Source organism: Lipophrys pholis, assembly GCF_963383615.2.
Source record: "Lipophrys pholis genome assembly, chromosome: 1".
Classification (NCBI taxonomy): Eukaryota; Metazoa; Chordata; class Actinopteri; order Blenniiformes; family Blenniidae; genus Lipophrys; species Lipophrys pholis.
The window spans coordinates 38,542,546-38,569,634 of NC_137635.1; the positions used below are offsets into that span (position 1 = coordinate 38,542,546).

General features: G+C 41.9%; 1 protein-coding gene across 2 annotated transcripts in view; it reads right to left on the reverse strand.

Moving 5' to 3' along the window:
* Positions 1-325: 325 nt before the first annotated feature.
* The window catches only part of pde4ca (phosphodiesterase 4C, cAMP-specific a), a gene marked incomplete at its 5' end in the record, with an annotated part of 47,685 nt that continues 20,921 nt past the window's right edge, over positions 326-27,089 (reverse strand). Inside the window, 15 exons of one of the 2 annotated variants that reach the window (XM_080463976.1) lie at positions 326-3,876; positions 3,956-4,138; positions 4,237-4,359; positions 4,444-4,598; positions 4,719-4,818; positions 4,932-5,096; positions 5,227-5,325; positions 5,413-5,585; positions 5,768-5,861; positions 8,351-8,463; positions 9,198-9,250; positions 9,353-9,426; positions 10,094-10,130; positions 11,200-11,244; positions 12,024-12,215. In XM_080463976.1, the coding sequence (XP_080320102.1) occupies positions 3,382-3,876; positions 3,956-4,138; positions 4,237-4,359; positions 4,444-4,598; positions 4,719-4,818; positions 4,932-5,096; positions 5,227-5,325; positions 5,413-5,585; positions 5,768-5,861; positions 8,351-8,463; positions 9,198-9,250; positions 9,353-9,426; positions 10,094-10,130; positions 11,200-11,244; positions 12,024-12,215 (2,101 nt within the window). In that variant the 3' untranslated portion in view covers positions 326-3,381. Of the gene's footprint in view, positions 3,877-3,955; positions 4,139-4,236; positions 4,360-4,443; positions 4,599-4,718; positions 4,819-4,931; positions 5,097-5,226; positions 5,326-5,412; positions 5,586-5,767; positions 5,862-6,229; positions 6,278-8,350; positions 8,464-9,197; positions 9,251-9,352; positions 9,427-10,093; positions 10,131-11,199; positions 11,245-12,023; positions 12,216-27,089 lie in introns of those variants that run through there. The other variant, XM_080463977.1, reaches the window with a different exon arrangement.

A 27,089-nucleotide genomic window follows, 5' to 3' on the forward strand; every position in this document is an offset into this window, starting at 1 on the left:
TTTTTTTTAGCTCTTTTCTCTTTCTGCTTGGCTGTTATTAAATGCGAGACAACTTCCTTTCATTATTTGAAACATTTACTGATATCTAGAAGAAAAAGGCATCAACAAGCCATTTAACAGAGTCATAGCCAAACTCTTATTAACGATATGGTGATATGGATAAAAGTGCTCAAAACTCTTTCAGTGCTTAATGCAGGAACTCAACCTTAAAAACTCATTTTGTACTATTTTCCTACTGGATAGCGCATGTTTTCTGTTATATGCCAACAATGACAAAATGCGACTACTTGAACAGCACATCTCACACAAAGAGTCGACAACACTTCAAAGAGTGAGGAGCTTTTCCTTTATTGGCAAGGCATACAGTTCTAGTTGGAGAGAGGGCTAACACACCCACAGTTAAACAGCAGAGTTTGGATTGTCAAAGCTGCAGCATCTCAGTTCATCCCCCATAGTTATAAAGTCTCTAAGAACAGAAATACTGGTGCAGGATGACATTTGAGGCTGTGTGACTATATTACCGTCGCTATGAATCAAGAAAAAAAAAAAGTGTGGGATCAGCACACAATCAGGGAGATCCCATAAGAGAATGTGATCTGAACAGGAGGAAACGGAGGAGAGAAGAGATGCTTCTGAAAACCCAAGCAGAAAAGTGTCACTCAATCAGTTTTATACCATGGAAAACAACGGAAGTCAGTATTTTTGCCTATGTAAAATGTTATTATCAGACATATAGAAGGAAACAAAGTGGCATAATAGTTGAAGTCTGTCCCCGTTTGACTTTCTCACAGATGAACCTACACAAGTACTAAATGTCAGACTAAAAAAAAAAAAAACAGAAGTCTATCTGTTTGTCTCAGTTGCTGTTGACAGATAATATAGAAATAATAAATAAGTTGTACGTAAAGTTCTGTGAGGAAAATGTACAAAATCAAACAATAAGTGACATGCAGAAAGACAGACCTTGCATGTTGAGCTGGTTAAGATGTTAAATAGTCCTTAGTGTTGAAGGCATCCTCAAGTGTTGGTCTATTCGATGCTGTTCATGGCTACAGAAAGGATTGCACATATTTGACTCCAGCATGTCAGAGAACACAACTGTGACCTCGAAAACAAATCCCAACTTTAAAAATAAGGCATCCAAAAAAAAAAAAAAAAAGATCTTTCAATTCATTCGCACATTAAAACACAATTTAAAAGGTTTATGGTAATAGAATAAAACCATTCACCATAGGCAAATGTTTGTAAGTACTTCTTATGCTATTGTTTTGAATCCTGCAGCCAACGTCATGTATTTCAAAAATTTTTGTACAGATGGTTATAAAAGAATAACAAAAACATGTCAAATCTCTCTGACTAGCCGAATGTTTTACCTTTAAGCAATTCAATCCATCTCCCAGACTCTCTGTCAACAGAAAAAAAAGAGAAACTGTTACTAAACAGTCGTGTTTTACGTCTTCAACTGAACTGGAAGCGCAGAACTGTTGTAAAAGTACCTTACAAAGTGCTTTGGTTTTTGTTTTGTTTTTACTTCCCCTAAGCAAACACTCCAGAAAAAATCCACCTTCTCATTCACATTCACCCCCCCCTCCGACACACACACGCACACACACACTACTGTTTTAAGACAATACCAGTTGCTGTTACTGTGTGAACCGGAGAAAAAAAATAAAAAGGAACAGAGACATTGAGGTCAGACTGGCACACAGGGTGCTACAATCAACCAACTTTATCAGTCACTGATGGAAAGTAGCCAGCGGCAAAATGGAAATTACAGTACGGGTTGTGTCATGCTTGCTTGGCACTTGTTTTGTCATTGACTTTGTCCCTGTGAAGAGCGATATATTGATCAATGAGAGGAAAAAGAGGAAAATTTCTGGCACATGGATCTGTCTCCTGGTAACCTCCTGGGTTTTTACAGTTACAACGGCGCTAACATCCGTCTCTCACAAACCATATGCTCTGGTATTTAATGCAAGTGGACGGGTTAGCGGGTAAAAGACATTATTTGTTGAAGATAATGGATCTGACAGGACAGTTTAATGCATTAGTGGCTGTGCTCTAGCATTTAGTTTTTGCATTATGTCTACAATAGTTGCTGTGTCTCAGTCAACAGCCTCCGCTGTGTTCATGTTTTGGCTCAAGCCCTTAAACACCCATGGTGAGGGCCAGCTGTGAACAAAACCACAAAGTGCTAAACTCAAAGGCAAACTGATCAACGAGGTGCCAAATATCAAGAATGCAAAGTAGTGTGACTACAAAAAACAAACAAAAAAAAAAAAAAACGACACAGAAACTAAAAAAGAAAACATGTGCAACAAAACCACAACGGAACTGACATTTTGTGGAGTTCTACTGTCAGTTAAGTTTTGAATGTATTTTTCTAGTCACTTGCAGCTCATTCGCCTCAGTACCTTCAGTGCCAGGTCGTCGGTTTCACTTGTGGACACGAGGGGGCGCCACATTCACATTGCACTGCATATCATTCCTACACCGTCAATCATCCGTACTGACCAGTTTTGTCACAGACAATATCTCGGTTCAAGGTGATTAAAATGGAAACATGAGATTAGTATTTAGTGCCTGCTCAGTCACTATCATCGACGTCTTCCTCTAGAAGAACTGAAGAGACAAAGAGTTGTGCAACACCAGCTGAGAGGAGCGTCCATGTACACCAGTGATGGAGTCACACAGAAAATGTGCTACATATAAACTTTCCTGCATAAAATTGTGGATAGCTTCTTTTCCGCCATCACATAGCTTAAACTGCTTTTGGACTGCATCTTCATTTAGCGTGAATGGATCTGAATGAAAGAATGAACAAACAAAAAAAAGAACAACTAAAAAGGCAGGCAAAACAGCAATGTCCCTGTAAAGTTTGGCAAGAGGTCTTAAAAGACTGTTGTGTTCTGAAGATCATTCATCACTTCCTCTCGTTCCTCACAAAATACTTCAAAAGAGGAAGACAGATTTGTCTTTAGCTATAGGAGACCTTAGGCAGGCTGGTAGAAAAGAACGTTTTCTCTAACTTCTCGTCGTCTCTGTAGAACTTTATCCACTTTAAGTCTGAATGAAAGACACAGAATACTAGGGACCAGCCAGAAACTTGGTTTCCCGTCAGTTCTGGAACAGTGACTCCGTCCGGCTGTCTCTCTCCAGTGCAAGTGACTGCTGCCTCAAACTGCAGACCTTCCTAAGACCCTCCGCACTCACCTGCGCTAATGTTCAACCCCACCCCAAGTCTCGCTTGTCCCCCTTCGCCACAGGGAAACAAGAGGTGGTGTCTGCTTGGGGTGGGACAACGGGAGTGGCAGAGGAAGAGGGACAGAAATGAATAAAAGTTAAACAAAAAGGCCAAAAGATAAACTCTTTTGACAGGTGCTATGTGCCAAGTCTGAAGCGTGGTACCCCAGACACACTCTCTTGATCTGTTTCTCTGTCTTCTGCCATATCCTTTTCAGAGTCTATAGAAAACGTCCTGCCCGAGTCACTCGTGAGCCTCTTGGGAAGCCGTCTGGATGCTGGGTTGAACCCGCTGGACTCAGTTCTGCGGAGCTCCGGCCCCCGGCTGCTAGTGTAGCCCTCCTCTTCTTCAGGGGGACTCTCTGTATCTGACTCGCCTTCTTCTTCCAGGGTCAGCTCAAACTGGAACTTGTCAGCTGAGGAGGGGCCACCACCCCCTCCGAGCGCCGACGCCTCCTCGGTGAGGGCCCCCTCCTCTGGGCCCTCTGGGTGGGGCGAGGGGCTGTGGGGGATCATGCTCTGGTACCACTCTCTGTTGTCCTCCAGGGTGTCAAGGATCTCCTGAGCATCGGGATGCACCAGGTCGGCCCAGGTCTCCCACAGCGGATGAACAATGTAGTCGATGAAACCCACCTAGAAGGCAGATATAAATGTTATTGACTCCTCTGCACATCCTAAACACGCCAAAGACTGGAAGTAAATGTAAGTGTACCTGGTTCTTCTCGATTGAAGCATTGTGTTTGTCACACATTGGGCTGACCTCCATCCCTTTGTCCCTCTCCCTGTCTCCCTGGGTGAAAAACTCCACCATGATGCGGTCCGTCCATTTGCGGTACAACTCAAGAGGCTTGGTTGGGTTACTGAGGTCTGCACAGTGAACCATGTTCTGGAGAACCTGCAGTGACCAACACACAACAGGAAATATATTAAATACACAGATATATTTATAGCAGAATACTAATCTTTATTTTTTTGGATGAAAACTGTTCTCACCTGTATGCGGTCGGAATAGTTGTCCAGCAGCAGGACTCCGAGGCTGGTGACCTTTTTAGTCTCCACCATGGTTTTCAGGTCCGCCAACAGATTCATATGCTTAGACATATCTGTAGCCAGCACCTGCAAGAACGATGGTCAAGTCACGTTGAATGGAATACAAAGCTCAAAGGTAGAAAGGCGGTGCCTTAAACAAAGCTGTCTTACCATGTCAATGACCATTTTGCGCAGTGACTGTCTCTGTTTCTTGCTGAGGTTCTCAAATAAGTCACAGTTGTCTTCCTGCAGAAGCTTAAAGCCTACAGCCAGGTGGTGATTCTCCAGCACAGAGGAGTCATTGTACATCAAGGCCAGCTCTGAGTCTGAACACAAACGGACCAAGAAAAGTTTGCATGTGTTTACAGGTACCCCATCCATGCTATTAAATAGACTCAACACCCACACAAATTGAAAATGATCCAAGAGGAGAAATGTAAACTCACTGGTGTTGATGAGGAACTGATTGGAAACTCCTGGGTGATCTACATCATGGATGGCGCTGGCAAACAGGGCAGCAAGGATCTCCAGATCGGTAAACACAGCCTTGGACAACACGCACAAGAAGAAGGTCAATATCAGTGTGTGGGTGCTCAACACGTCACAACATTAATAGCGGTGGTTTGATGAGATTTATTTGCTTCATCAACAGTGATTACCTCCAGAGCAGGGGTGGACAGCAGCACATGTGTGGACTGGACCACGTCTGCTGCGTGGATGTTGTTGTGGTACGCCACGTCAGCATGGTAGTGATCCTCTAAAGTCATCATGAATGTAATGAAAGTGTCCACAGGAATCTTGAAGGACTTGAGCAGGTCACGCTCCTGCAGTGATAGAAAATACCAGATACAGAGTGAGTCATGGAGATCATTTATCAAATTTACATTTTTCCACAACGTTCCAAACTTTTAATATTCATTAATTCCTGCTTCGCACCAAACATTGAGATCTTACCTGGAAGATGGTGTACATGGTGACCGTCAGTGGGCGATTTCCAGAATACTCTGAGATTTTAAAGATGTCAATACCCCATCTGTTTACATCTTCAAGCTCCTGCCAGTGAATAGACATAATGAAGTATTAAAATACACACAGTTGATTAGAGAAGATAGAGTATTAGCTGCAGGAAGACACATGTACCTTAGCGAGGAGTCCTTCCTGGCTGGCGTTGACCCCAAAGCGAGGGATGGTGGAGGGGGCAAGACTGGGGCTGTGGGTGGCCTTTTTGACTCCGCTGATCTGGGACATGGGCCGCTTCTTCTTGTCCTTCTCCTTAGCGGGTGGAGACATGATATCCATGTCATGTTGCTTCTCTGTCAGATAAAGTTGGACAAACGGTTAATACTGAAATGGGATTGTTAAAACCAACTTCTCACTGCATACCGTCAAAACAATATATATCTGCATTGTTTTCAATTCAGTGTGTGCCAGCTGTCGATTAACATGTAGGTATATAATTGTCTAGAAGTGCATTGTACAAGGAGGAGAGATTTACCTAGAAAGGTGCTGGAGATGAACTCAGACACCTGGTTTCCTGACCGGCTGGTTTCTGACAGCTGGCTCAGCTCTCGGTTCAGCATCCTCTTGAACTAAAGACAAACGAACACAAACACCCAGACAAGGACACGTTTGAAACAGCTGCAACAATGAAAACTATGCAGGAACGCCACAACTTTCACCGTGCTGTACGCATTGCATTCTGACACCAGTAGCTTGTGTAGTCAAAATACAGGCACGTAAGGTTGATGCGGAATCACTTCATGCACACATTTTCAAACGTGAATTGCTGCACGGTTAATGGCAGATTTGTTCCATCTATGTGGAAATGCACAGGTGCAAGTTAGCAGAAGTCACAGAATGAGCCCACATGGAGATCTCAACCATCAGCTGCACTTTACATTCACAAAACAAGCAACATGTGACCCTGAAGAAGCCTCGCCTCCTCGTCTCTCCTTACCTGAAAGAACATCCACGACATGGAGATGAGATAATTCACTTCTGGCATTTCAGCGCAAAGTCAGGCATGAGCGCACGAGTAAAACAGGGTGACAGAGCTGGGTTTTCTAGTTCTCCTCGAAAGCTGCCAGTTTGACAGAGAAACAGCAAGCAGGGACACTTTGTGCTCCTATACCGCTTGCCTGAGCATAATCCACTGCAAGCAGACAGTCCACTGGTTGGTGCTGCAAAAGCTTTGATCAGTAGGTGCAGAACAGATGGTAAAAAACCATAGACAGGTCCATGGAAAAACGAGAGGATGGAAGCATAGCTGCAGGAATGCTGCGGGAATGCTGTGGGATGCGAGGATGCAAGGCAGACACGCCACACTCCCTCGCTCCCCCAGACTCTCCCTCATTCACTCAGTTACTGACTGCTCACTATGTGTGTAAACAGAGGCAGAACGAGGTACTCTATCTCCGCCTCCTTCCAAAAATACCTAAGAATAGCAGCCAACCGGATGCCTGCTGCAGTAAGATAGGGGAAACCGGGGATGGTGATTGGCCAGGACAGACACAAGTGGGCAGGGCAGAGTTTCAGCGGCTGAGGTTGTGAGACACACCATGTGCATCAAGTTTGAAGAAGATATGAAGGAAAACCTTTGAATGGATGGGGAGGGGGCTGGTTCTTTCATGTATCCAAAAATAAAACCAGTACACAGTGCACCACAAAGATGTGGTTACATCAACCATCATGGCAATGAGGATGAAAAAAAGGACAGCAAACTGTGTCTGTGTAGAAGTATTTTCAAAGCAGAATGTTTCAGCGTGAAGAAAATTGCAGAAATGAATGAGAGCGGTTTTTAAGTGAATTCGAAATGATGAAAGATTTTTACGAAAACCACTTGGGAATGTGCTTCTGTGATAAAGTGACATTTTAAGGCTTCCTTACTCATATTTGATCAGATATATTTGAAAACCTTCATCATTATTGCAGAACTTCTGTTCTTGATATCCAGATTGAATATTTGTTCTTGCACCGGCCGGTGCTGTCATTGACCGATCTGCAGTAACAGGGGAGGAGGGGGGGAGTTGAAAGAGGGTTGGGTGGGGGGACCACCCACCAAACTCCAGCTGTGTGCACATGTGTAATGCTATATGCATCCTATGTTTGTGATGGGAATCAAGTACAATGTAAGTGATAGGAAGAAGTGTGTGTGTGTGTGTTTGTATGAGGAGCACGTGTACTATGTGTGGGCGGTCCGATCGTGGAATCACACGCGAGTCGAGCTGCAGTCTCAGAGAGGGAGGAGGAGGAGGAGGAGAGGAAGAGCGGAGGGATGCATACAGCGAGGATGCATAGGGGGATGCCGTTTCATCCTCAGCTCCCACTACTCATTCACATTTTTCAACACGAGTGGGGGGAAGGGTGTGTCTCACTTCTCTTTGCATGCATGAAACCATCTCACTCATTCATGGAATGAGCTTCCACTGCACACCGACGGCCGGGAGAGCCTATTCGCCTTTCCATGGTCGACTCTTGGTGGACAGATAAAGATGCAAAATAGCATCGATTAATCAAAAGAAGTGGTGAAAAATATCCTTATATCTCATGTTTTCAGTTTATGCCTGAAAAAAGAGCCTTTGGAATGAATCTCAAATGAAAAGCAAAATGCTGATTTGGTTGCTGTATTTTGTTTGAAGTTATAGTGATATGAGTGACCAGTTGCAGAAAGTAGAAGAGATAGCCAGTTCACCTTTCCTTTTCAGGGCTTTTTCCCTCCCAAATAATCTTTGCACTTAATTTTTTCTCAGTACATTATGTGTCAGAGTTCGGCCTGGCTCAGTCTGCCACCACACGGTTTGACTCTGAATACTTGACAAAAAATGACAAAATGATGCACACGATCCATGAAATTCTTCACGATAGTGGATCGCAGCACAGAAGAGAGTGAGTTAACTGTCTGACAACACGACACAAAGTCTTTCTGTAATAAATGTAAACCTCACCCACATGGCCCTAAGGCCAAAAACAATGGCTTCTTTTTTTTCTGGTTTGAAGAGAATCTTTGAAGCTGCAGGTTTGAAATGTGTCCCTGCTCCATCACGCCTCACTTTGTTGGAACTTTATTACGTTCATTTACCTTGTTGGAGGCCATTTCGCTGACAGAGTGCCGAGTCTTTAGCGTCTCTAGTTGCTCCAGACACCAGTCGAGCTCGTCTAGAGTCTCTATGGCCAGCTGCTGGTGAGGCTCCTCTGTAACACAAGACATTTGATGGACATTTATTTAGACATTGTGGACGCAGTGTATTTTCACAGTGCAGAAAGATGAGTAAACATAAACACAAAACAAGCTGTAAACATACTGTTGGAAATATTGTCACACATGAATGTATGACCTGTGGTAAAACAGTGCTATGTTGTCCTGATGTACACAGTTATGGTACTGTCCACACAGTATGTAAATAAGTACTCCCATCTGAACCCCCAAGTGTTACACTTTAGGTTGAAAGTAGAATTTTTGGATCTCTACAACTAACATCTTTTATTCAAACACAAACATGCTACTATTAAATTCAGCATATAGGATTTGAAATAAGATAAGTAGAGCAGAATGGGAAACCTGTTTATCTCTTATGAAGTTATGATTCAGTAATAACAATATTGTATTATATAATACAGTTCCAAATCCCTTAACACTTATTGTAAAGAGAGAGAAAAGTAAGTGTCATTATCTTTACTTATAATTCAGTGATTTGTGCTTGTTAAAGGGGATTTTTGATGTTGATGCACTGGTGTTTTCATGTCAGTAAATCACCTGAATGCATCTCCACCACTGGATTTTACATATTTGTGAATGGCTTTTCTTCCCTGATTTCCTATGACGCATTGCTGGAGACCCAGACGTCATCACAATAATGTTAATCTTATTGTGCCTGTGCACTCCCTGGTTAATGTGTTGATTTTATGATATTGATTAGTTGACGGACCTGCGAGGCTAGTCTTGCACATGGACGGCGGGTTGCTGCCTGAGGATCGCATCCTGTAGGGAGAGCCCATCCCAAGTCAGTGAGTGACATACAGATTGTGAATACAGCATGATGATCTTTGTCAAGCAGAAAAAAAACAGTGATTAAAAACCTACTTGCTGGCTGTGCGATCTTGCTGGCCAGTTATGATGGCAAAGTTACTTCGGACTGTCCTCAGACTTGCGAGGACCTATGAAATAGAAAGAAAAAGTGAAGTCTACAAGCTCATGACATGTAATGCACTTAATATTTGCGAGGTAATGAAAGTATATGTGACCCTAAATAACTATTCATGCCTGGACTTGGTGCATCTCAAATAGATTGAGTGTCTCGTAATATGAATTGTTGATGAGCTCTTGATGCTGTGGCTCCCATCTTCTGAGCTGACGTGCTACGAGGAGGCATCCCCCTCTCCCCCCTCTGCTGGCATCACTGACACTCGGCTATGTAACGTCTGTCACTCCATCTGACTCATCAAGCAGAGAAAGCCTGCAGAGTATCAGATGTCCAGACTTACCCGTGTAGAGGCTTTATCAGCCACCATGCAAATTTTAAACAGCATGATCCAGCAGTATTGGATTCACAGCTTCTTTCGCCGTGTAAAGTGAGCACAAGTATGACGCACTTTCCACGCAAGAGCCAGGCAACACCAGCGGGATGCCTGATCCTGTCACCGGGCCAGGCCGAGGGGCTGTTCCGGTGCAGCAGTGAGCCCACGCTCTGGCCATCTGGACTATATCCATTACATTTTTATTATTCCTGTTGCCTGAACGAATGGGACTTAGTACTTCTAGTACGACCACGTGGGAATTGTAAGTGAAACAGCCTTTGAAAGTTGAAGGTTTTGGAAGACTCACCTGTGCAAACGGTGTGACTATCATGTCTTCTGTATGTCTGCAAGTCAGAAGAAAACAGACAAGAGGGAATACAAATTTAAAACAACAAAATACTGGCCCTAAGGCTAATCACAAACTTTCATTAAAAAACAAAACTGTATTAAATAACCAAAATAAACTGCCTTGTTAAGATCTCAGTTTAAGATATTATTTTGGTAGCTCAGAGTTTCCCCAGTACTGGTGCTGGGGATATGCTTCCCTGCTTTTCTTCAGATGTCTCCCTGCTCCAACACATCTGATTTAAATGAAGGGTCTGTTATCGGGGTGCTGTGTAGTCTTGAAGACTCGTTCAATGGAGGGCGAATATCTCTGGTTTGAGTCAAAGTTCAGTGTGGACGTTGAACTGAGTGTGGGCTTTCTCAGTGTACTCCAGTTTCCTCTCAAGAGCACAAAAACATGGATTTCAGGCTAATTAGTAATCCTTCATTCAGGTGTGAATGTCTGTGTCTAATTTCCTGTGTTTACCATGGTGTATACTGCCTTCACCCATAGCCAGCTGGGATTGGCTTCAGCTCCCTGTAACCTAAAGTTAGACAAAGTGCTATTGAAGATGAATGGATGTTATCAGGCCTCTGTTAACCTGTTCATTTGAATCAGGTCTGTTGGAGTAAGAAGACATCTGAAACATGAAGGTCCGTGTGACCAAAATTACAGGACATGATTAGTTCTTGTTTATCTGTGTGCTATACGTGTTACATGCACGGCATAGAGTAGAACTGGTGAGGAAACAGACTGGAGGAGGTGGTTGGGTGGGTGACGTAATATAAGAAATCACAAGTAAATAAAAACACGTAACGTGTTATTATACTTGGCTGTCTCTCTGATTAAGCGTCACATGCAAAAAGAAAGAACAAAAAGAGTACTGGGTGTTTTTAGGGAGCCTAAAGGGGATAACAGGTGAGGTGTTTCAGACATGGTTGTCAGGAGAGAGATGGAAAATGACCATGAAGCCATCTAGAGGGAATTCAGCGGGGGGAGAGGGGCTCGGGGGGTGGGGGTGGGGACGGGGGGGGTGGGGGTGGGGAGTCAGTGCTTTTGTCTATTCTGCTTTATCATGTTCTTCTCACCGAGATGACAACCAGTTGACTTCCCAGTGCTTCAAGCTTTCCTCCCTTTAAAAACAGATAGGTAAGAGTCGATGAGGAGACCTGTGACTGCTGACTTTACAAACTTAAACCTGGTTAGGGAGAGTAGGATTTGCCTTTTTAGTCACAATGTGAAGAAGAAAATGAACAACAGACACAACTGCCCTTTCTTTATTACTGTTTGCAAACCCCAGTGGAGCAGATTTGACAGCTGCTTCTAGTATTGCTGGACTTTTCAAGACCAAGGATCTCAGGTCCTAATGCTGCCACGAGCCATTTTCTCAAGGTAGACTCCTATAATCACCCAGAACACAATAGATACGAAATATCTGTAGTTGTGAATGAATGAATGAGAGAACACAACATCTAAACCAAAAGGCCATATTTTGACTTCGATGGCCTTGAAGGGATGACCCTCCAAACCACAGCACGATACTAATCCTCCAATGTGGGAACCTCCCAGTACGGGAAAGACTAACAAGAGGAAATAAACATCGCCAGAAACTGACTGAAGGAATATATGTGATCCAGCTGTAGTATCACAGAAAACTATTGAAACAGGAACTGAGGTTAAAAGTTTCAAACCCTGTGAAACATGTAGTAAATGATCATCAATTTGTGGAATTTCATGTAAAACCAAACTACACCGTCAAAGTACTGAGAGGAGAATCAATCTGTAATGGATCTGTGGGGTAATATGTCTAAAACCCTGTGAAACGGTCTCCAACCATACATGAAAAACCTTGCAAATCTGATCATAGTTACAGGAAAAGCTCATGAAGCTGCCGAGCTGGAAGTGAACTCACAGGTCACTGGCGGTGGAGGAGTTTCTGGATGGACCTTTGGGTGAAAGGTCAAAGTCGGAGTCAGAGCGGTACAGGAAGGATTCCCGTCGCTGGCTGTGAGGGAAGTTGGCCTGTAGGACCAGGCCAGAGCCGGGGCTGGCCTGGGGGTCCAGAGGGCTGCGCCCCACCGACAATCCATTCTCCACATCAAAACTGAGAGAAAGAGAGAGACAAATGTAGAGGACGTCTGTCATGGTTAGATTAGACATTTGAACAAGTGGAAAAACAAACATGCAGGAAAAAAAAGACATGGAAAAGAAATGAACGAAAGAAAAAGTCCATCTATTGAATCAACGATCCACCTATCAATGGTATCAATGGATCATTCATCCAATGACGAATTGAATGTCCATCCATCCATTTATGCATCCATTTGAGACTTACAGTTGAATCATTAATAAATTCAAAGACATTTTCACTTGACTCTATATACAGTATAACTCTGCCACAGAAATCATGTAGTCCACCCATGAATATGGGTTTCTGTGGTGTATCAAACAAAGACTATTTACCTCCTTGTGGCATTGAGCAGAACCAGCTGAAAGGTAGTCTTTGGCGATGCTATTCGAGAAATACTGCCTGATGTGACAGGTCAGTGGACATTTGTGTCCACTTGACTAAATGAGCTGCAGATATATGTGAAGGTGACACAGAGACAAATGGAGGGATCTGTGAGGATAAACTAAAGAGACTGACGTTCAGACAAAAAGTTTCTCTGGAAGCTGCACAGATTAGTATGTGAACTTGATTTACAAAAAAAAAAAGCAGACAAAAAAAGAGGGGTCATGACTGCCGTTTGAGTCACAAAAACAATGACGAAATACAAGATAGAGAGGCTAAAAATAACTGAACCTTTCATCACTGGTTACAACATCCAGCTGTTTAACGTCTACAACAGGACGTAATGTAATATAGAAGGAAAGCCCGTGAAGATCATGATAAGAGCTAAAAGTGACAAATTTAGAAAGGTGGCAAAAGGGACTGGTCATTGTGTTTTACATGGGAATAAAGTTATACACTGAATATATCCCAGGAAGGAAGGCAAAGCTCAGCAGCATAGTTGAATTTGTCCAACAATGTGGGATACAATAACAGTCTGAAGCCAAAGTGAGGGAGAATAGATTTCATGTCTGGTGGCTGCATGTGAATGATGTTATCGCTGTAGCTGACTGATCGTTAAAAATGACCCCTGGAGCCAATGAATGAGCAATGAGAGCGATGAAGATCAGCAAGCAGATAAGAGTGCAAATATCTTCATTCGCTCAGGAAATCAGATCTAAAAGTAAATAGTTGTCATAAGCAGCATCACAGACATCATGATCTTCATTAAAGGTGTGAAATCTGAGTAAATATTCTGATACTGAGTATAAGAACATCAAGTGAAAATCGACACGGTGTGTGTGTGTGTGCGTGTGTGTATACGTGCTGAGAGTGAACTGTGGGTATAAAATTAGCATCAGAATATTGACGTGGGGTCATGTGAGTGTGAGTCTAAAAATAGCTCAGTGTTCAGGTGTGGAGGACTTCCTTCTGATCAAACACGATCCATCCCCGGAGGGAAAAAAAAACACCAAATGAAGGCACCACAGGGTTCCTCTTCACAGTCTGAGCACGATTGTGCCTTGATCCACATCTCTACTTTCCCACAGCCCCTCTGCTGACATGTGCAGCCCGAGAGAATCAGTCAGATCACAGCTCCGTTTGGCAACGTGTTTCCCCTTTCCAAACAGTCTGAGGAACTCAGAAATGTAGACAATGTTGAATTTAGAACTCAACAGCAAATCTCACACAACCATAAATACACTGTGCAGGTGCAGGCGCAAGTATTTCCACTACACCCTTCCACTAACTGGATTGTATACTCACCATGCAACGCAGTGCACGTTGAAGACATGTGCAAACCGTTATCAGGTGCTTAATCCCTCACACAGAGTGCAGCTGAGGATGATGGGAATGTGATTCACTCGGAAGACAATTGCTCATAAACCGATGATCAGTTGATATTAACACTCGATGAAGCGGCAAAATACAAAAAATACAATGCCAAGAAATTGCCTGCATGATAAAGATTCATCCAGAGGTTGATACCATGAGTAAAATCACAATAATCTGACTGTCGACTTAAAGAGCAAGCTTTAATGCCAGATGGAAGTGTTTCTGCTTCAACCAGGATTCGAACCAGGGTCCCTCCCCCCCCCCAAAGGTTCAACTCTTTATTGAGCAAGCTGACATCACCAACTTATACATTTCTTACTAACAAATAATTCTAAGCCATAAAACACATCCTTACATGCTAATACAGACTTAACATAAGCCCCTTGTGTTATTTATGGTAATTTGTCAAACTTATAATAGACATTATTGTATGTCTGTAGCACAATGATAAATATGCTTGTGAAAAAAACACATTTTGATCACTCTTGCAGACATTTGATTGGCTAGTAATATCGTATGATGCATTGATATTCATATAGTCTTACAGTGTTATAGTCTTATATTCTTGTTTCTATCTTACAATAACAACTCAAAAGTGCTCTAACAAGTCCCCCATGAGAAGTTAGGAGGTGGACACAAATGTTTGTCCAGAAATGTTTTGAGATATGTGAATCAAAAATAATAATCTTTAGGTTACTACTTGTCTCAATAATCAATACCACTATAAAAACATACTATGGTATGATATGATATGAAAGACTAGATATGGTTGCCTACCCAAATCAAATGCCAGTCAACGTTCCCAATTATATTGGAGATGTCGCTCTTGTAAAAAAATAACAAAACAAAACAAAAATAAACACACCCATCAACATTGCATTAGCATTTCTAGTATCAGAAGGGTTGATAAGGATGATTTCTTTCTGATGCGTAATTCAGAGTAAACTATCAAATGTGAGCATCACAGTGGTGAATACAAATATATTAAAGTCAGAAGGATTCATCCTTTCAAACTTCTGAGCCAATACAATGTTTTCAAACCACAGTTATTCCTTCTCCAAAAGCTAAAGGCACCATCCTTCATGTTAATAATGTCATCTAACTGCAGTGAAACACGCAGACCGACGGTGTTCGTGCATCCAGCGCTGCGTGCAAACATCCCATTCATTCCTCTCTCCTTCTCCTCCTTCCTCCACCCCCGGCTCACCCCGCTAACATCCTCGGATGCTGCATGAGTACAAGACATTGGTGTGTTACTGGCTATTACATAACATCAGCTGAGCAGAAGCAGAGCTACTCCTCCATTCATGTGATAGGCTCAGACACACTGGCTGCGAGCGATTGAGGGTGGGAAGGGCGGGGGTGGGGGGGTGGGGGGGGAGGCTGGGGTAAAATAGAGAAAGTACAAGAAGCTAAAATTTCACAGGCGAGGAGAGGACAGTCTGTTCTGAGAGGTGTGTTCATAAGTATACACAGCGCTAATACGCCAGCGTGAGCCATGTTAGTAAATAATTGATATCATATTGTAAATGCTTTAAATGCCTATATTTATTTCAATAACAAATCATGGTGATGTGTTCAACACGCTTATTGTGATTGTGCGTGCAACGAATCACAGTAGAATTTGTTTGCGCGCATGAATAAAGCTTACAATGCACTGCACACCTGTAGTTTGTGTTTTTTATTCCTAAAGCACACACATCATCATTCCTGTCCAGAAGCGACCAGAAGCTTAATGCTTGTTTTCTCTGCTGTTTGCTCCATCTATCGCGTACTGTCCTCCTCCCTAATGATGCTGCACCCATGGCTGTTCCTGCGTGCTCTGACCATAAACTCGTTTCTATTTTTGCTCCTGCACCATGCTTCTGTCTCTATGCAGCTAAATTTAGTCTCCACAATGCAGGAAGCGGGGAGGGAGGGAGGGTGAGTGTTGGGGGGGGGGGGGGGGGGGGACTGAGAGAGGCAACGACGAGGCTAAAAATAGAGTTTCAGGTAGAATACAGACTACACCCCCTCCTCTCCTCTCTTGCTCCTCTGCATCACATAGCAGCAGATCCCCCCCCCCCCCGCCTCCATTCATGAATATTCATGGAGGAGTTTCTATTTGAAGCCAACTCGGAGCTAAAAATAGATCACAGATGAAAATATCGCCTACGTCTTTCCCTTGCTGCTATTTCGCTTCCACTTCTCTCTTTATCTTGCACTCGGCTGTCGTGAGTTCAGCGCGGGGAAGTGAATGTGGAGTCCTGACTTCATCATGACAGAGGGCTGTTTACATTGTAGTAATGCTCTCAGACACAATATTCTAGTATTTTTGGCACAATGTGTCAGCGTCACATGATCTTGAGCCGTGCCTTCTCACGTAATTCCATGGGTTTATAAAAAAATAAAGAACAAACTCTTTAATTAAGACAAGGTATGATAACAACCGTTACATCCATCCATCTTTGACTCACTTACCGGGGCAGATCACGAGTCACATACATTCGCTTTCATGGTTAATTTCAAGACACCAATTAATTTAACATGAATGTTTTTAGACAGTAGAAAACCTACAGAGAAAAGCCCACATGCAGAATAACATTTAAACTCCACAAAGGAGTTGAATCAGGTACATTCTCTCTGTGAGGCGAGAGTGTAAAATGGTGAATCGAAGCTTAGTTTAATCGTTTACTATAATATTTCTATCCATCCATCTTCCATACTGCTTTATCCAGTTTAGTGTTGAGGATTGAAGGAGGCAATCCCAGTTGAAATAAAGAAAACTGTGTGTTTTCCAATAACAAAATTTTCTGGCCGTCTGTGAAAAATACTGTAGCTCCAGATTTAATTTTAAGTCATTTGTGTGTTTCTCCAGCATAAAATCCTATTTTACCACCTCAAAATTCAGCCTGAAAAAAAGTATAAAAGTAAAGCCCAGTGACATCGAGTTCAACATTTTTCTCACGTATATCTGAACTTGACCGCTGTGCGTGATCCTTAAGCACACAATTTACACCATGAATACTAAATATGTCAACTGAGGCGTTTTGTGTTTCTAAGAGGTCAGAGGTCAACGTTCAGGCTCAGCGCGCACGCCGTCAGGACAGGAAGCGCCCATTGATGCGCTGCGACTGTTTGGACGGTCGGTCTTCAAAAACCGCTCCATTGTCTTTGTGACTTTCACATGCCAGCCGGCCAGTCGCACCCACCCACCAGCTTTCCCCTCCTTCACTCACACTCTCGCTGTCCCCTCTCCTCCGCCTTTCTTAGTATAACTGGCAGGCGACAAAAACACAGAAAGGGCCCAAATAGGATTCGTAAAAATAATCCCGACGCGTAGGAGGGTGTTGTTTAATGGTGCACCAGTAACACAGCATGGTGAGAGATGGCTGGTGTGTAAGGTGGGTGCTGAACGGGGAAGTGTAATCAAAGTATTCAGTCAGTTTTAGGACAGAGGCCCTCTACTGGGCTTTGGTGAGACTGCAGCAGCTGAGATATGACGGTCAATGCAACATCAACTGGTGGAGTGCAAAATAATAATCAAAAGATTCACATGGCAATGCAGTTTATAGTCTTATAGTACGGTATTATTTGTAAATAGCTTGGTTCTGATTTAAATAAACCAAAATAATCATTGGATGAAATCGAGACTAACTGAATTATCTTTAATCACATTTTAATTTAGTTAAAATCCATATTAAAATCCACAGAATTTTTTCAAATGAATACATGCCAGTATCGACATTCAGATGCATGATGATTTTAGTCCACCTTTGTGAAATGTGGATATCAGGCTTATATAAACCTATCAGCCAGGGAATTAAATGTATGTAACATATGCACATTCAGAAAAAGATCATTGCTTTACATCTCATCTGCCAAAGACTGTCGCAATACCAGGAATTATAATGAAACAGTCAATCCACTGCAGGACAAACTTTGTCTGCCAGTGTGTGATATCATGCCAGGAAAATGTCAATATTGTAGGTGTCATTCCTCCCTCAGTATACACCCAACAGCCACTTCATAAGGCAGACATATTCAATCTGGTGTGATCCAGAACAATCAGAACTCCTGAATACTGTTCACATTTACTCCAGATAGTAAGAAAGTAAAAGGTCTTCTGGTTTTTAAGTTGCAGTTTGCAACAGTTGCAGCAGAAAGTCACTTGCTTAGTAGATGACAGAATGAATAATTGCCAAAGTACATTGAAGAGAAGGAGAAGTTTGTCAGGATGCAGGAAAACAATGTGAAAAGATGTAATATTCAAGGTAAAAAAACTAGACTTATTTAGAACTCAAACACAACAGCTATTTGCTAACTGGGGTTAGATGTCTCGCTCAGGGACACTTTGGCAAATGGACAGGTTGAGATGGAGATTGAACCATTGACCTTGGGATTTAAACACAACCTGCTCTACTAACTTCATCTAAAAATCTATTGATTTCCATTATCTGGACCTCTATATGTGTCCTCACATTGACGTGAATCCCAATGGGTTAGTGTGTAAGACGACGCACGCGACGCACGGTTCAGTTGTCTTGTATAAAGATTAAACTTGAGCCACAGAGCCAACGTCCCTCAGAAATCACAAAGACTTTCACAAAGAAAAGTGTAAAGAACGAGAGGTGTTACCGTGTTTGTTATTTAAGTGGCTGGCTGGTATAAAGTGTGATTGATGGTTCCCTGTCAGTGGCCCTGATACTCGACACCCTGCCTGCGTCACCGCCTGTCATGGCAACGTCAATTCCATCTGGGGAGCATTAAAATACAGGAGCTATGGGGCAGAAGCGAGTGAGAGGGGGAGCGCCAGCGAGAGATAGGCCTGTAAACCAGGGCAAGCTGTCATCTGAACCTTCATTCATCATTCCCAGGCCTTTGCCGTGACACAGCCAGGGGTAGAATTAGTTACACGACAGCAGACTTGGACGACCGGCTGGGGCATTGATTCAAAACACATTAAAAAGAATGCAGGGTGCGTCTATTATACGTAAGACAGAGCTCATCTGAATGATACTTGGGTGTATTAGATTTCCTTTGCTGATGTTGAATAACTTCCACAACATGACAATGAGTAACAACGAGTCTGACTGAAGCTCCTTTTCTTTTTCTGTTGTGCCTAAGTGTTGATTTAGAGTATTTAACAGCCTGCATTGTCGATGTGGCTCAGTGACTGACACATGAGAAGTGTTGGAGACCAAACGGAGATTAGGACGGGCTTTAGTGAGACCACAAAATTCACACGCACACACACACAACAATGGGGTGGGAGGGGGGCAGAGGTGGTAAATCTGCTCGCGTTAGAAATCCACGGTGACATTCTGTGGGCATGAATTACTGCATGGCACAAGTGCTGCAGTTCTGGGTTAAATGTTGTTGTTGCTCTGCTGGTACTGTGGCCCTTCACACAGAGGCAGGACCACCCTGTTTGTTTGTCCTAACCCGCTCTTTTCCTGTGACATTTAATGACTGCTTGAGGCCGCACACAGACCAGATGGAGGTGGTTTATACCAAGACATCGGATGTCTGCGTGTGCTGATTTCTTTTATTCCTCTCATTTATAAATGTGTGCTGCAGCTGCCAGACCAACAGCTTGATCTTCCCGTATAGAGATCAGCATTATAAATGTGGTTTATGCAAACAAATCATGCATATAATGGTATTTCGTGAACTTTTGCCCATTCAAAAAAAGGATCTCAATGAGGGACATCAACATTTTGTACGTTCATGATAAATCTCAATGAGTGAGTGACTTATTTCAAACGTATTTTTGTTGATTTCACGTACATCATATTTACCTTTTTCTAAATTCACATTTCATCCTCATATTTTGTGTGTTTTATATTTCTTATTATCAGTTTATTCTATCTTTATATATTATTTATAACCACCCCCATCTTGCTCTCGCTGTTTTACCACTCCTTACTTTTTAAATGCCTTTTTCCATTCTTGTTTGTGTACTATATTTCTGTTTCCTCCTGTGTTTTATCTCATTATCACTGTATTGATCCTCCTGTGAAGTTCTTTGATTGTACCAACCTGTTTGCAAAAGGCAAATAGATAAATAAAGTTTGTTTGATTGATTAAGAGCTCCCTCAGGCAGCAGTGTCACATTCAAACAAGTTCAGGTTCAGATGAGTTCGGAGTCACACAGAGCAAGTTAGCAAAGTTTTTGTTCCACAGTAACATCAGAATCAACTGCTGCAGACTGGAGAGAACCTTATCAGACACCTCATCAACCCTGTGAAGAGTGATGGAAAAAATGTTGGTGCTTCTTCACCACAGCGAAAGACTCAAGCACCAATTCTGCATCATCAAATACAGTTTGGAGACAAATGTGTGTGAAAGTTGAAGCTCTCAGGAAAATAATGATTCAAAGAACATATAAGTGTAAACAAAATGCGAACTCACTACTGATGCTAAAACTATACAAATGCACACTCGTACCAAAATATTTGAAATAAAAAAAGAAGAAGATAGTTAAGTTGTGATCTTTTCAGATTTTTGTTGGGTATTTTATTAGAAAATGTTTAGTTTTTTAATGTAATTAAAATAAATGAAAGTGAATTGATTATTGTTTAACTTACTAATAACGTAGAAGCTAAAACAATGATTACCATTAATCTGTAGAGGATTTAAATTTTTTACCTTATATACCTCTCCACACTCCTTTTCAAACAGGCATTCATTGCATATTGCTTATTTTTCTCTCACCGCATGATTTTATTTTTCAGATCTCTTATGTTTGCCGAGTAATGTGAAATTATTTGCCTCACTTTTACTTTAACTGACTGCTACCTGCTTCATCAAGGGACATAGAGATGTAAACCAGAGATAAGTGGCATTTATTGATCAAAATATTTTGAATATTCATATGAACAATACCTCTATAAGCTATAAGTTATTTGATCAAACACTGATCTGATTAGCTCCACCCCATCTGATTAAAATTAGAATCACACGAGGTGGTGTAACCCCGATTAAGATTAGAGTCTATGGAAAGGGCAGATTGGAGCGCTTCCCTCCTCTGGAGCTCGGTGCACATGTCTGCCGCATGACCCTTCACGCACTGTGAGGAATAACAGTGGCTGTAAAGCACAACTGGTGCAATGCAGAGAACAACGCGGCTTTTAAACATATTACTCTCTCTTACTGATCGGACGCTGAAGACGAAGATTGTTTCGACGAAGAAACACAAAAAGAAACACAGCAAGCTTTATTAGTGAAGTTGACGAATCCATCTTCATAAAATGGTGGACATCCAGGTAAAGTTGAATGTGGGATTATGTAGTGCAAAGTTGAATTGGAAGATAATCTTGGTTCTTATAATTCTCAGCATCAATCTGACCAATTTATCAGTGTTCAACAGGAAGAGGATGGAAAAAGTCAGATCTCGGCCACTAATTGAAAACAGAACCGATAATGTCACAGTCTTACAGACAACAGCAGAAATAACTAAAGCGTAATATAGAGGAGTTTATTAGTGAACATCGCTAACTTTTATGAAAAACAAATTCACGTAATTGTGTGTCGTCCGCAAAGAAAATGTAAAAAAAATCATATTGTTGACTGCAGACAGGTAGTGTTTGGTACAGACTGAGGTGTAAGTACGATTTTCTTCAGCTCAAACAGATTACGTAATTAAATCTAGTTATAATAACTAGTTATGTATTTGATTTTTACTGTGGATCTTTCAAAGAAACAAATGTATGTGTGTCACTGTATAGCATTTAACCTGAAAAGCAAAAAAAAAAAAAGTGTCAAATAGAAAAAACTAGTTGCGCAGTTCAATGTTATTGTTACATGTCAACTGTATTTTCAGACTCTCGGTGTTCCCGCCTCTGATGGCAGTAATCACCGTCCCAGAATCCAGCCTTCTTCCTCAGCGCTTTCCTTTTGAAAACAATACAACGCCATCTTGACGCCTGCTCATGTGGATCCTGACCTCTGATGCAATTTACAGCATGAGGACGCTGCTGAGGACAGTCTCACTGTCCATCACCAGTCAGTCAATATAGACAAAAACAGAAAAGACCAGAGGGGGATGGTGCCATGCTCACTGAGCTCAAGCGATAAGATGATTTACTAGTCACTACTATAGTATCAAAAGATGCTAAACCTCCCTCCAATGTGCCTATTCTCACTTATGTTCTGGGTAATGTTGTGAGATATGAAGTCACAGTTAATAATATTTGATCAGATTTTCAAATAAAAGCTTCACCCAGAAAACTCTATGCAATAACCTTGTGCAAGACGTGCTTGTGAAAGATGAAGTTGCAAAACAAATCAGCATTTATGTTATCTTATGAGGTTATCTTATGAGGTGTTTAAAGCAAAAGTGTCATGCCTATTTTTCAATATTTACGCAGTTTCTAAAAATGCCAACAATTTATCATCATTAGTTTAGAAGCAATGTGTATAAAAAAAGAAGTTGGTGGATAAAGACTTTAAATAAGAGACTTTATGGCTTTGATTGTTCAGCAATTCTCCAGCGCAGGACTGCTATCTGCTTAAAAAAAAAGTTTCTGCACGATAGAAACTGATGCAGTGGTGTTTGCATGATTTCCCTGTACATGAGTGTGGGTTTTTTCAGAGTAAAACGTGTACAGTATATGTACAGTATATCTAAAAGTGCCTGTAGGTGAGCGTCAGTGTCAGCAGAGTTAGGCCCTGCACCCCTGATTTGAATAAAGTAGTTTAGAAGATGCCTGGATGGAACCAACTGTTGAGCAATTCTCGCATTTTTGGTTCCCACTTGGTGAAATTAGAATTGGATAACAATATCTTCCACTGCAAACACATTCCTCCACTTTGAACACGGCTGTTTGCCTTTCCCTAAGTGATCTTTAAAAGTGAGTCTTGCTGGCCGGAATACAAACTGCAGGATAATGTGTGGACACGTTGCAAAGGATATCCTACAAATTGTACATATTGTGCTCCTTTAAACGGCGGCCCATTGTTTCAGCTGGAAGTGAACCGGCCATAATGTTCATGCGATTGCTTAAATAAATGTGCCTGCTCGTGGAAAAATCCCACAATGTACAACTATAATCTTGTTTAAAGGACAAATGAGTGAATTTCCGAACCCCAGAGGTGGTCATTTTAATAAATCTGAGTGAGACCAGAGGAGATTTACAGAAAGTCACAGGAGAGTCTTCATCTATATACACATTCGTACAAACACACGCCAGCCTGTGTTATCCTTTCGGATCGTATGGTAGAAAATGAGGACACGAGAGTAGAGGAACCGGAGGGGAAAGGAAATGAGTGGTGGGTGTATGAAAACACTGAAACACGAGCAGATTTTCAGGTATTAGTGGGCAAGTCTCCTGAAGTGAGGAGAGACCACAGACAAACATCAGACAGCATGTGGGAAGAGAGAGACCGTCACCACTGCGCCGTGATGACGTTTAGCGAGGATGGCGCACCCCGACGTGAACCCCGACGTATGGCACATGAATTATTTCAAGCACGAACCCACTGACCTCGGAGGTAATCTAGAAAAATCTGATCCAGTAACCCTGACACATAAATGATCTGCAAATTCGAGCATCGTCACTGCAGAGGAGTGTTTAGCGAAGGCCTGAAGATGGAGCATTAAATCAGAGGTCACTTTAAGAAAATACTTTCCAACACTGACCACATTTTTTTTTCGGCAATCACTGAAAAACCGCGAGGCTATCAGTCATTTTGGCAGATTAGATCACCGAGGGCAGATCTTTACAGTGTTGCATGATTGTGTAAATTTACATGAAACTTTAGATTAAACTAATGTTGTATTCAAAAGATTTCTATCTACGTTTACAGTATTTATTTTTACTCACTTTTATTCCATACATTTGAACAAAATGACGTGTACTTTGAAAACTGTCTCATAGCTTCTTCAAACCTCCACAGTTGATGATCCAGAGCAACAGGAACCTTCAGTGATCAAGTTGCGTCAACATCGGTTGAATGTCAAGATTTCCTGTTTAATTTTACAAAAAATAAATAAATAAATAATAAAAAAAAAATCTATTGTGTTTTATATGAAATTTATCCAAATTATTATTATTTTCAAAAAATTATTTAGTTCCTGGTTCGAAACTATGCCGCAAGATGTTTTAGGTTTTACTGGATAAAACTTCAGAGGTATGAGACACAACAGAAACACTAAAGAAGAATATTTTGGCCTATTTTCCTCATATATGACACAGGATATCGTTAAATCAATTATACCAAAAGCGATTATAAACATTTTTAAAATTACCGATCAAACAGGGATGTGTATTGAGGGTAAAATGTTTCCAAACCGAATCCTGAAAAGACTAAGAAGTTAAAAAACTTGGAGGAAACGGTTGGTTTTAACTGCTTCCAGCTGGTGTACTGTGAGGCATCAGTGATCTCCAGAAACAGAAGACATCGGACGTTCGTCCACTCTGAAAGGCTATAAGGCTGCAATAATGCAACACGTTGGATAAACTCTGTAAGAAACTAAACGAGGCCTGTGTTGCAGGTGAAAGTAGGTTTCCACAACAGTCTTGAGCAAGAGGCTCACCGATGCACGATTATTCTTTCACGCTGCACGGAACGATGCCTGTGTGGTCACGTCTGGAAAGCTCATCACTGGACAGTAAAGCTGTGGTTTTAGAGAACAGCCTACAGTCCAAAACGTCCCTCACACTGTGTAAACGCTGAATCACAAACCCGCCGGCTCCACTGACTGCAGCTCTGGTGTGTTTTTCTAAGTGTTCCCGCACCGTGTCAGTGATAACGTATTATGAACCAAGGTGCTATTGGAAGTGACATGCTCCTCTAATGGGTTAGTATTTGGAAATGAGCAGCACACGCAGAAGTTACTCACTTAGATTTCACTAAACTTATATTTGCAGGTGTAAGAGGTTCTCATTAGTGAACAGTAAGTAACAGAACTATTTGGCCTATTTGACAGACTTGTTTATGTGTAAATCGTTTAATGAGTTAGTTTGTCAAATGAAAAGTCACATTTTATTTCATGTATTTCATGTTTAAACAACAAATGGTGACTATAATCCGTTACTAATTTCCAGTGACTTGCACTGATAACTAATACACAGACGACAAAGAAATGAATAAGGGTTACAATCACTGCGGGTTTCCTCAGCTTGTTACTTGTTACTATTGTAGAAGAAAACCTGAAAAGAGCCGCTGTCTCTCTCTGACCCCGTTCCTGTGCTGGCAGCTGCTTTTTGATATGAGTAACAAGGAACCGCATTACTTCTTGAAAGAGGTAAAGCAACTTGCAGAAGTTTCTGCGAGTGAGGCCAGCAGTCCGGAAGCAGCCGACCTGCTGCCTGTGCAAGAGATAAATGAAGCGCCGCCAGACTCCCTGTGGACCACATCACCATTAGAAGCAACTGATGATTTAACAAATGCTGTGGAAACACTTTCAGACACATTTATTATGACAAAATGCCTTTTGGCCGAGATGCCTCCGCGGCTTTGCCAGGACCAGTGAGAGTAATGCTCTGCGCGGAGGGCACGGGACAGCTTAATCTTTTCAGCAAATGAGCGCCGCAAATGAAAGCTGGAATTCATTTATCATAGCCGCGCTGACCCGGCACGTTGAGAAAGAAACTGACCCCTGGCAAGTGTTGTGTGTCTATCTCAGAGACAAGAGTTTATGTTAACAGAGTTATCTGTAACAAGACGGGAGAAGAAAAAAAAAAAAGGCCTTAAGTGAGTCCAGCATTCACACTTTAAAGATTTTGATAAATTTGGCTGATGAGAACATCTCCTCCTCCTTCTTTTCCCAGACTGAACCAACAGTGCACAGTATTAGATTTCTCTGAAATGCATCTCTGAGGCTAAACTTTACCTCACTCGCATGCAACCCGCCAAAACTGTTGGATTTGTGAGGCTCTTAATTCATATTACCCTTGTATAAATCACTCTTCCTCACTTCCAAATACCCAACAAAGCCCAGTCATACTTGCTGACAGAGGTTCATTTAGAAATAATCTTTAGGATTTTTCCATCTCTTTTGTCACTGTCAGAGCTGCATAATGCTTCGTGCCGGCTTCAACGACGTTAAAGAAAGAAAAAAAACAAAAAAAGTTCCAGGTGGTTAATCTAATGAACCAACATTTTCATTTTTCAATCTGAGTTTCTGCGATGTACAAATATGTAGTATTTGCTACTTGAGGTCCCCAGTTTGAGTCTGGGATCATTTAAATGTGGACTTTTTATGTATTCCCATAACATTTGCACTTTAGTTTTCTACCACAGTCTAAAAACATGTGTTTGAGGTTAATTGTTAAACTTGAATTGCTCGTAGCTTGTGAATGTGTGAACAGTGTCTGTGGATGTACCTGGTCTTCATCGAGCTGGGATCAGCGACCAGCCCGAAACACATGATACGTACAAGTGTAAAGGCTCGCCACGTGATTGGATCACCCGAAACGCATGTTAATGCCAGGTGTGAACGGGCCTGCAGTCTTTCTCATTGGTACCTAAACTAAAGGAACATTAGGGGTTAATTTAAAGTCTATAATGCTCTTATTTTCTTGTCTGATTGAGTTTGAATATGTGACACCATTGGTATATAGCATATATAGCTAGAATGTATGCTCCTGAGGTGGACATGATGAAGAGGATTTGTTTTGCTCGCTTTTGATTTGTGCGATTTAAATGTTTTGAAGTTAAATGTGAAATGGAGGCTTCCTTCTCTCTTACTCACACCCTCAGCTAACTGAGAGCAATGTTGAGGCGAACATGCCTGCGTTTGGCGTTTGGGTGGAAGCCGGAGGATGGATGGAGAATTCACCGAAACTGTGGGAGAACATTCAAACTCCAACACTCAGATGACAGTGGGCTCTGAGGCGAAGAGCTCACCAAAGTAAATGGAGGAGATAATTCATAAACCCACTGAAAACCATTACTGGCACAACAGACGTGATCAAATGATCTCCGACTTAACAAATATCCATCCTTGGAGGAGCAACGCATCCAACAGCTGAAAGTCTTTAGTCTGGCAGCAAAGTGGTGGACAGATCAGCCAACCAACGCAGCCGCCTCGATAGGCTGCGAACTCAACAAATCCATTCAGCAGAGGCTTTCTTCAAAGCTACATCTGCAAACAAGTATAGGAAA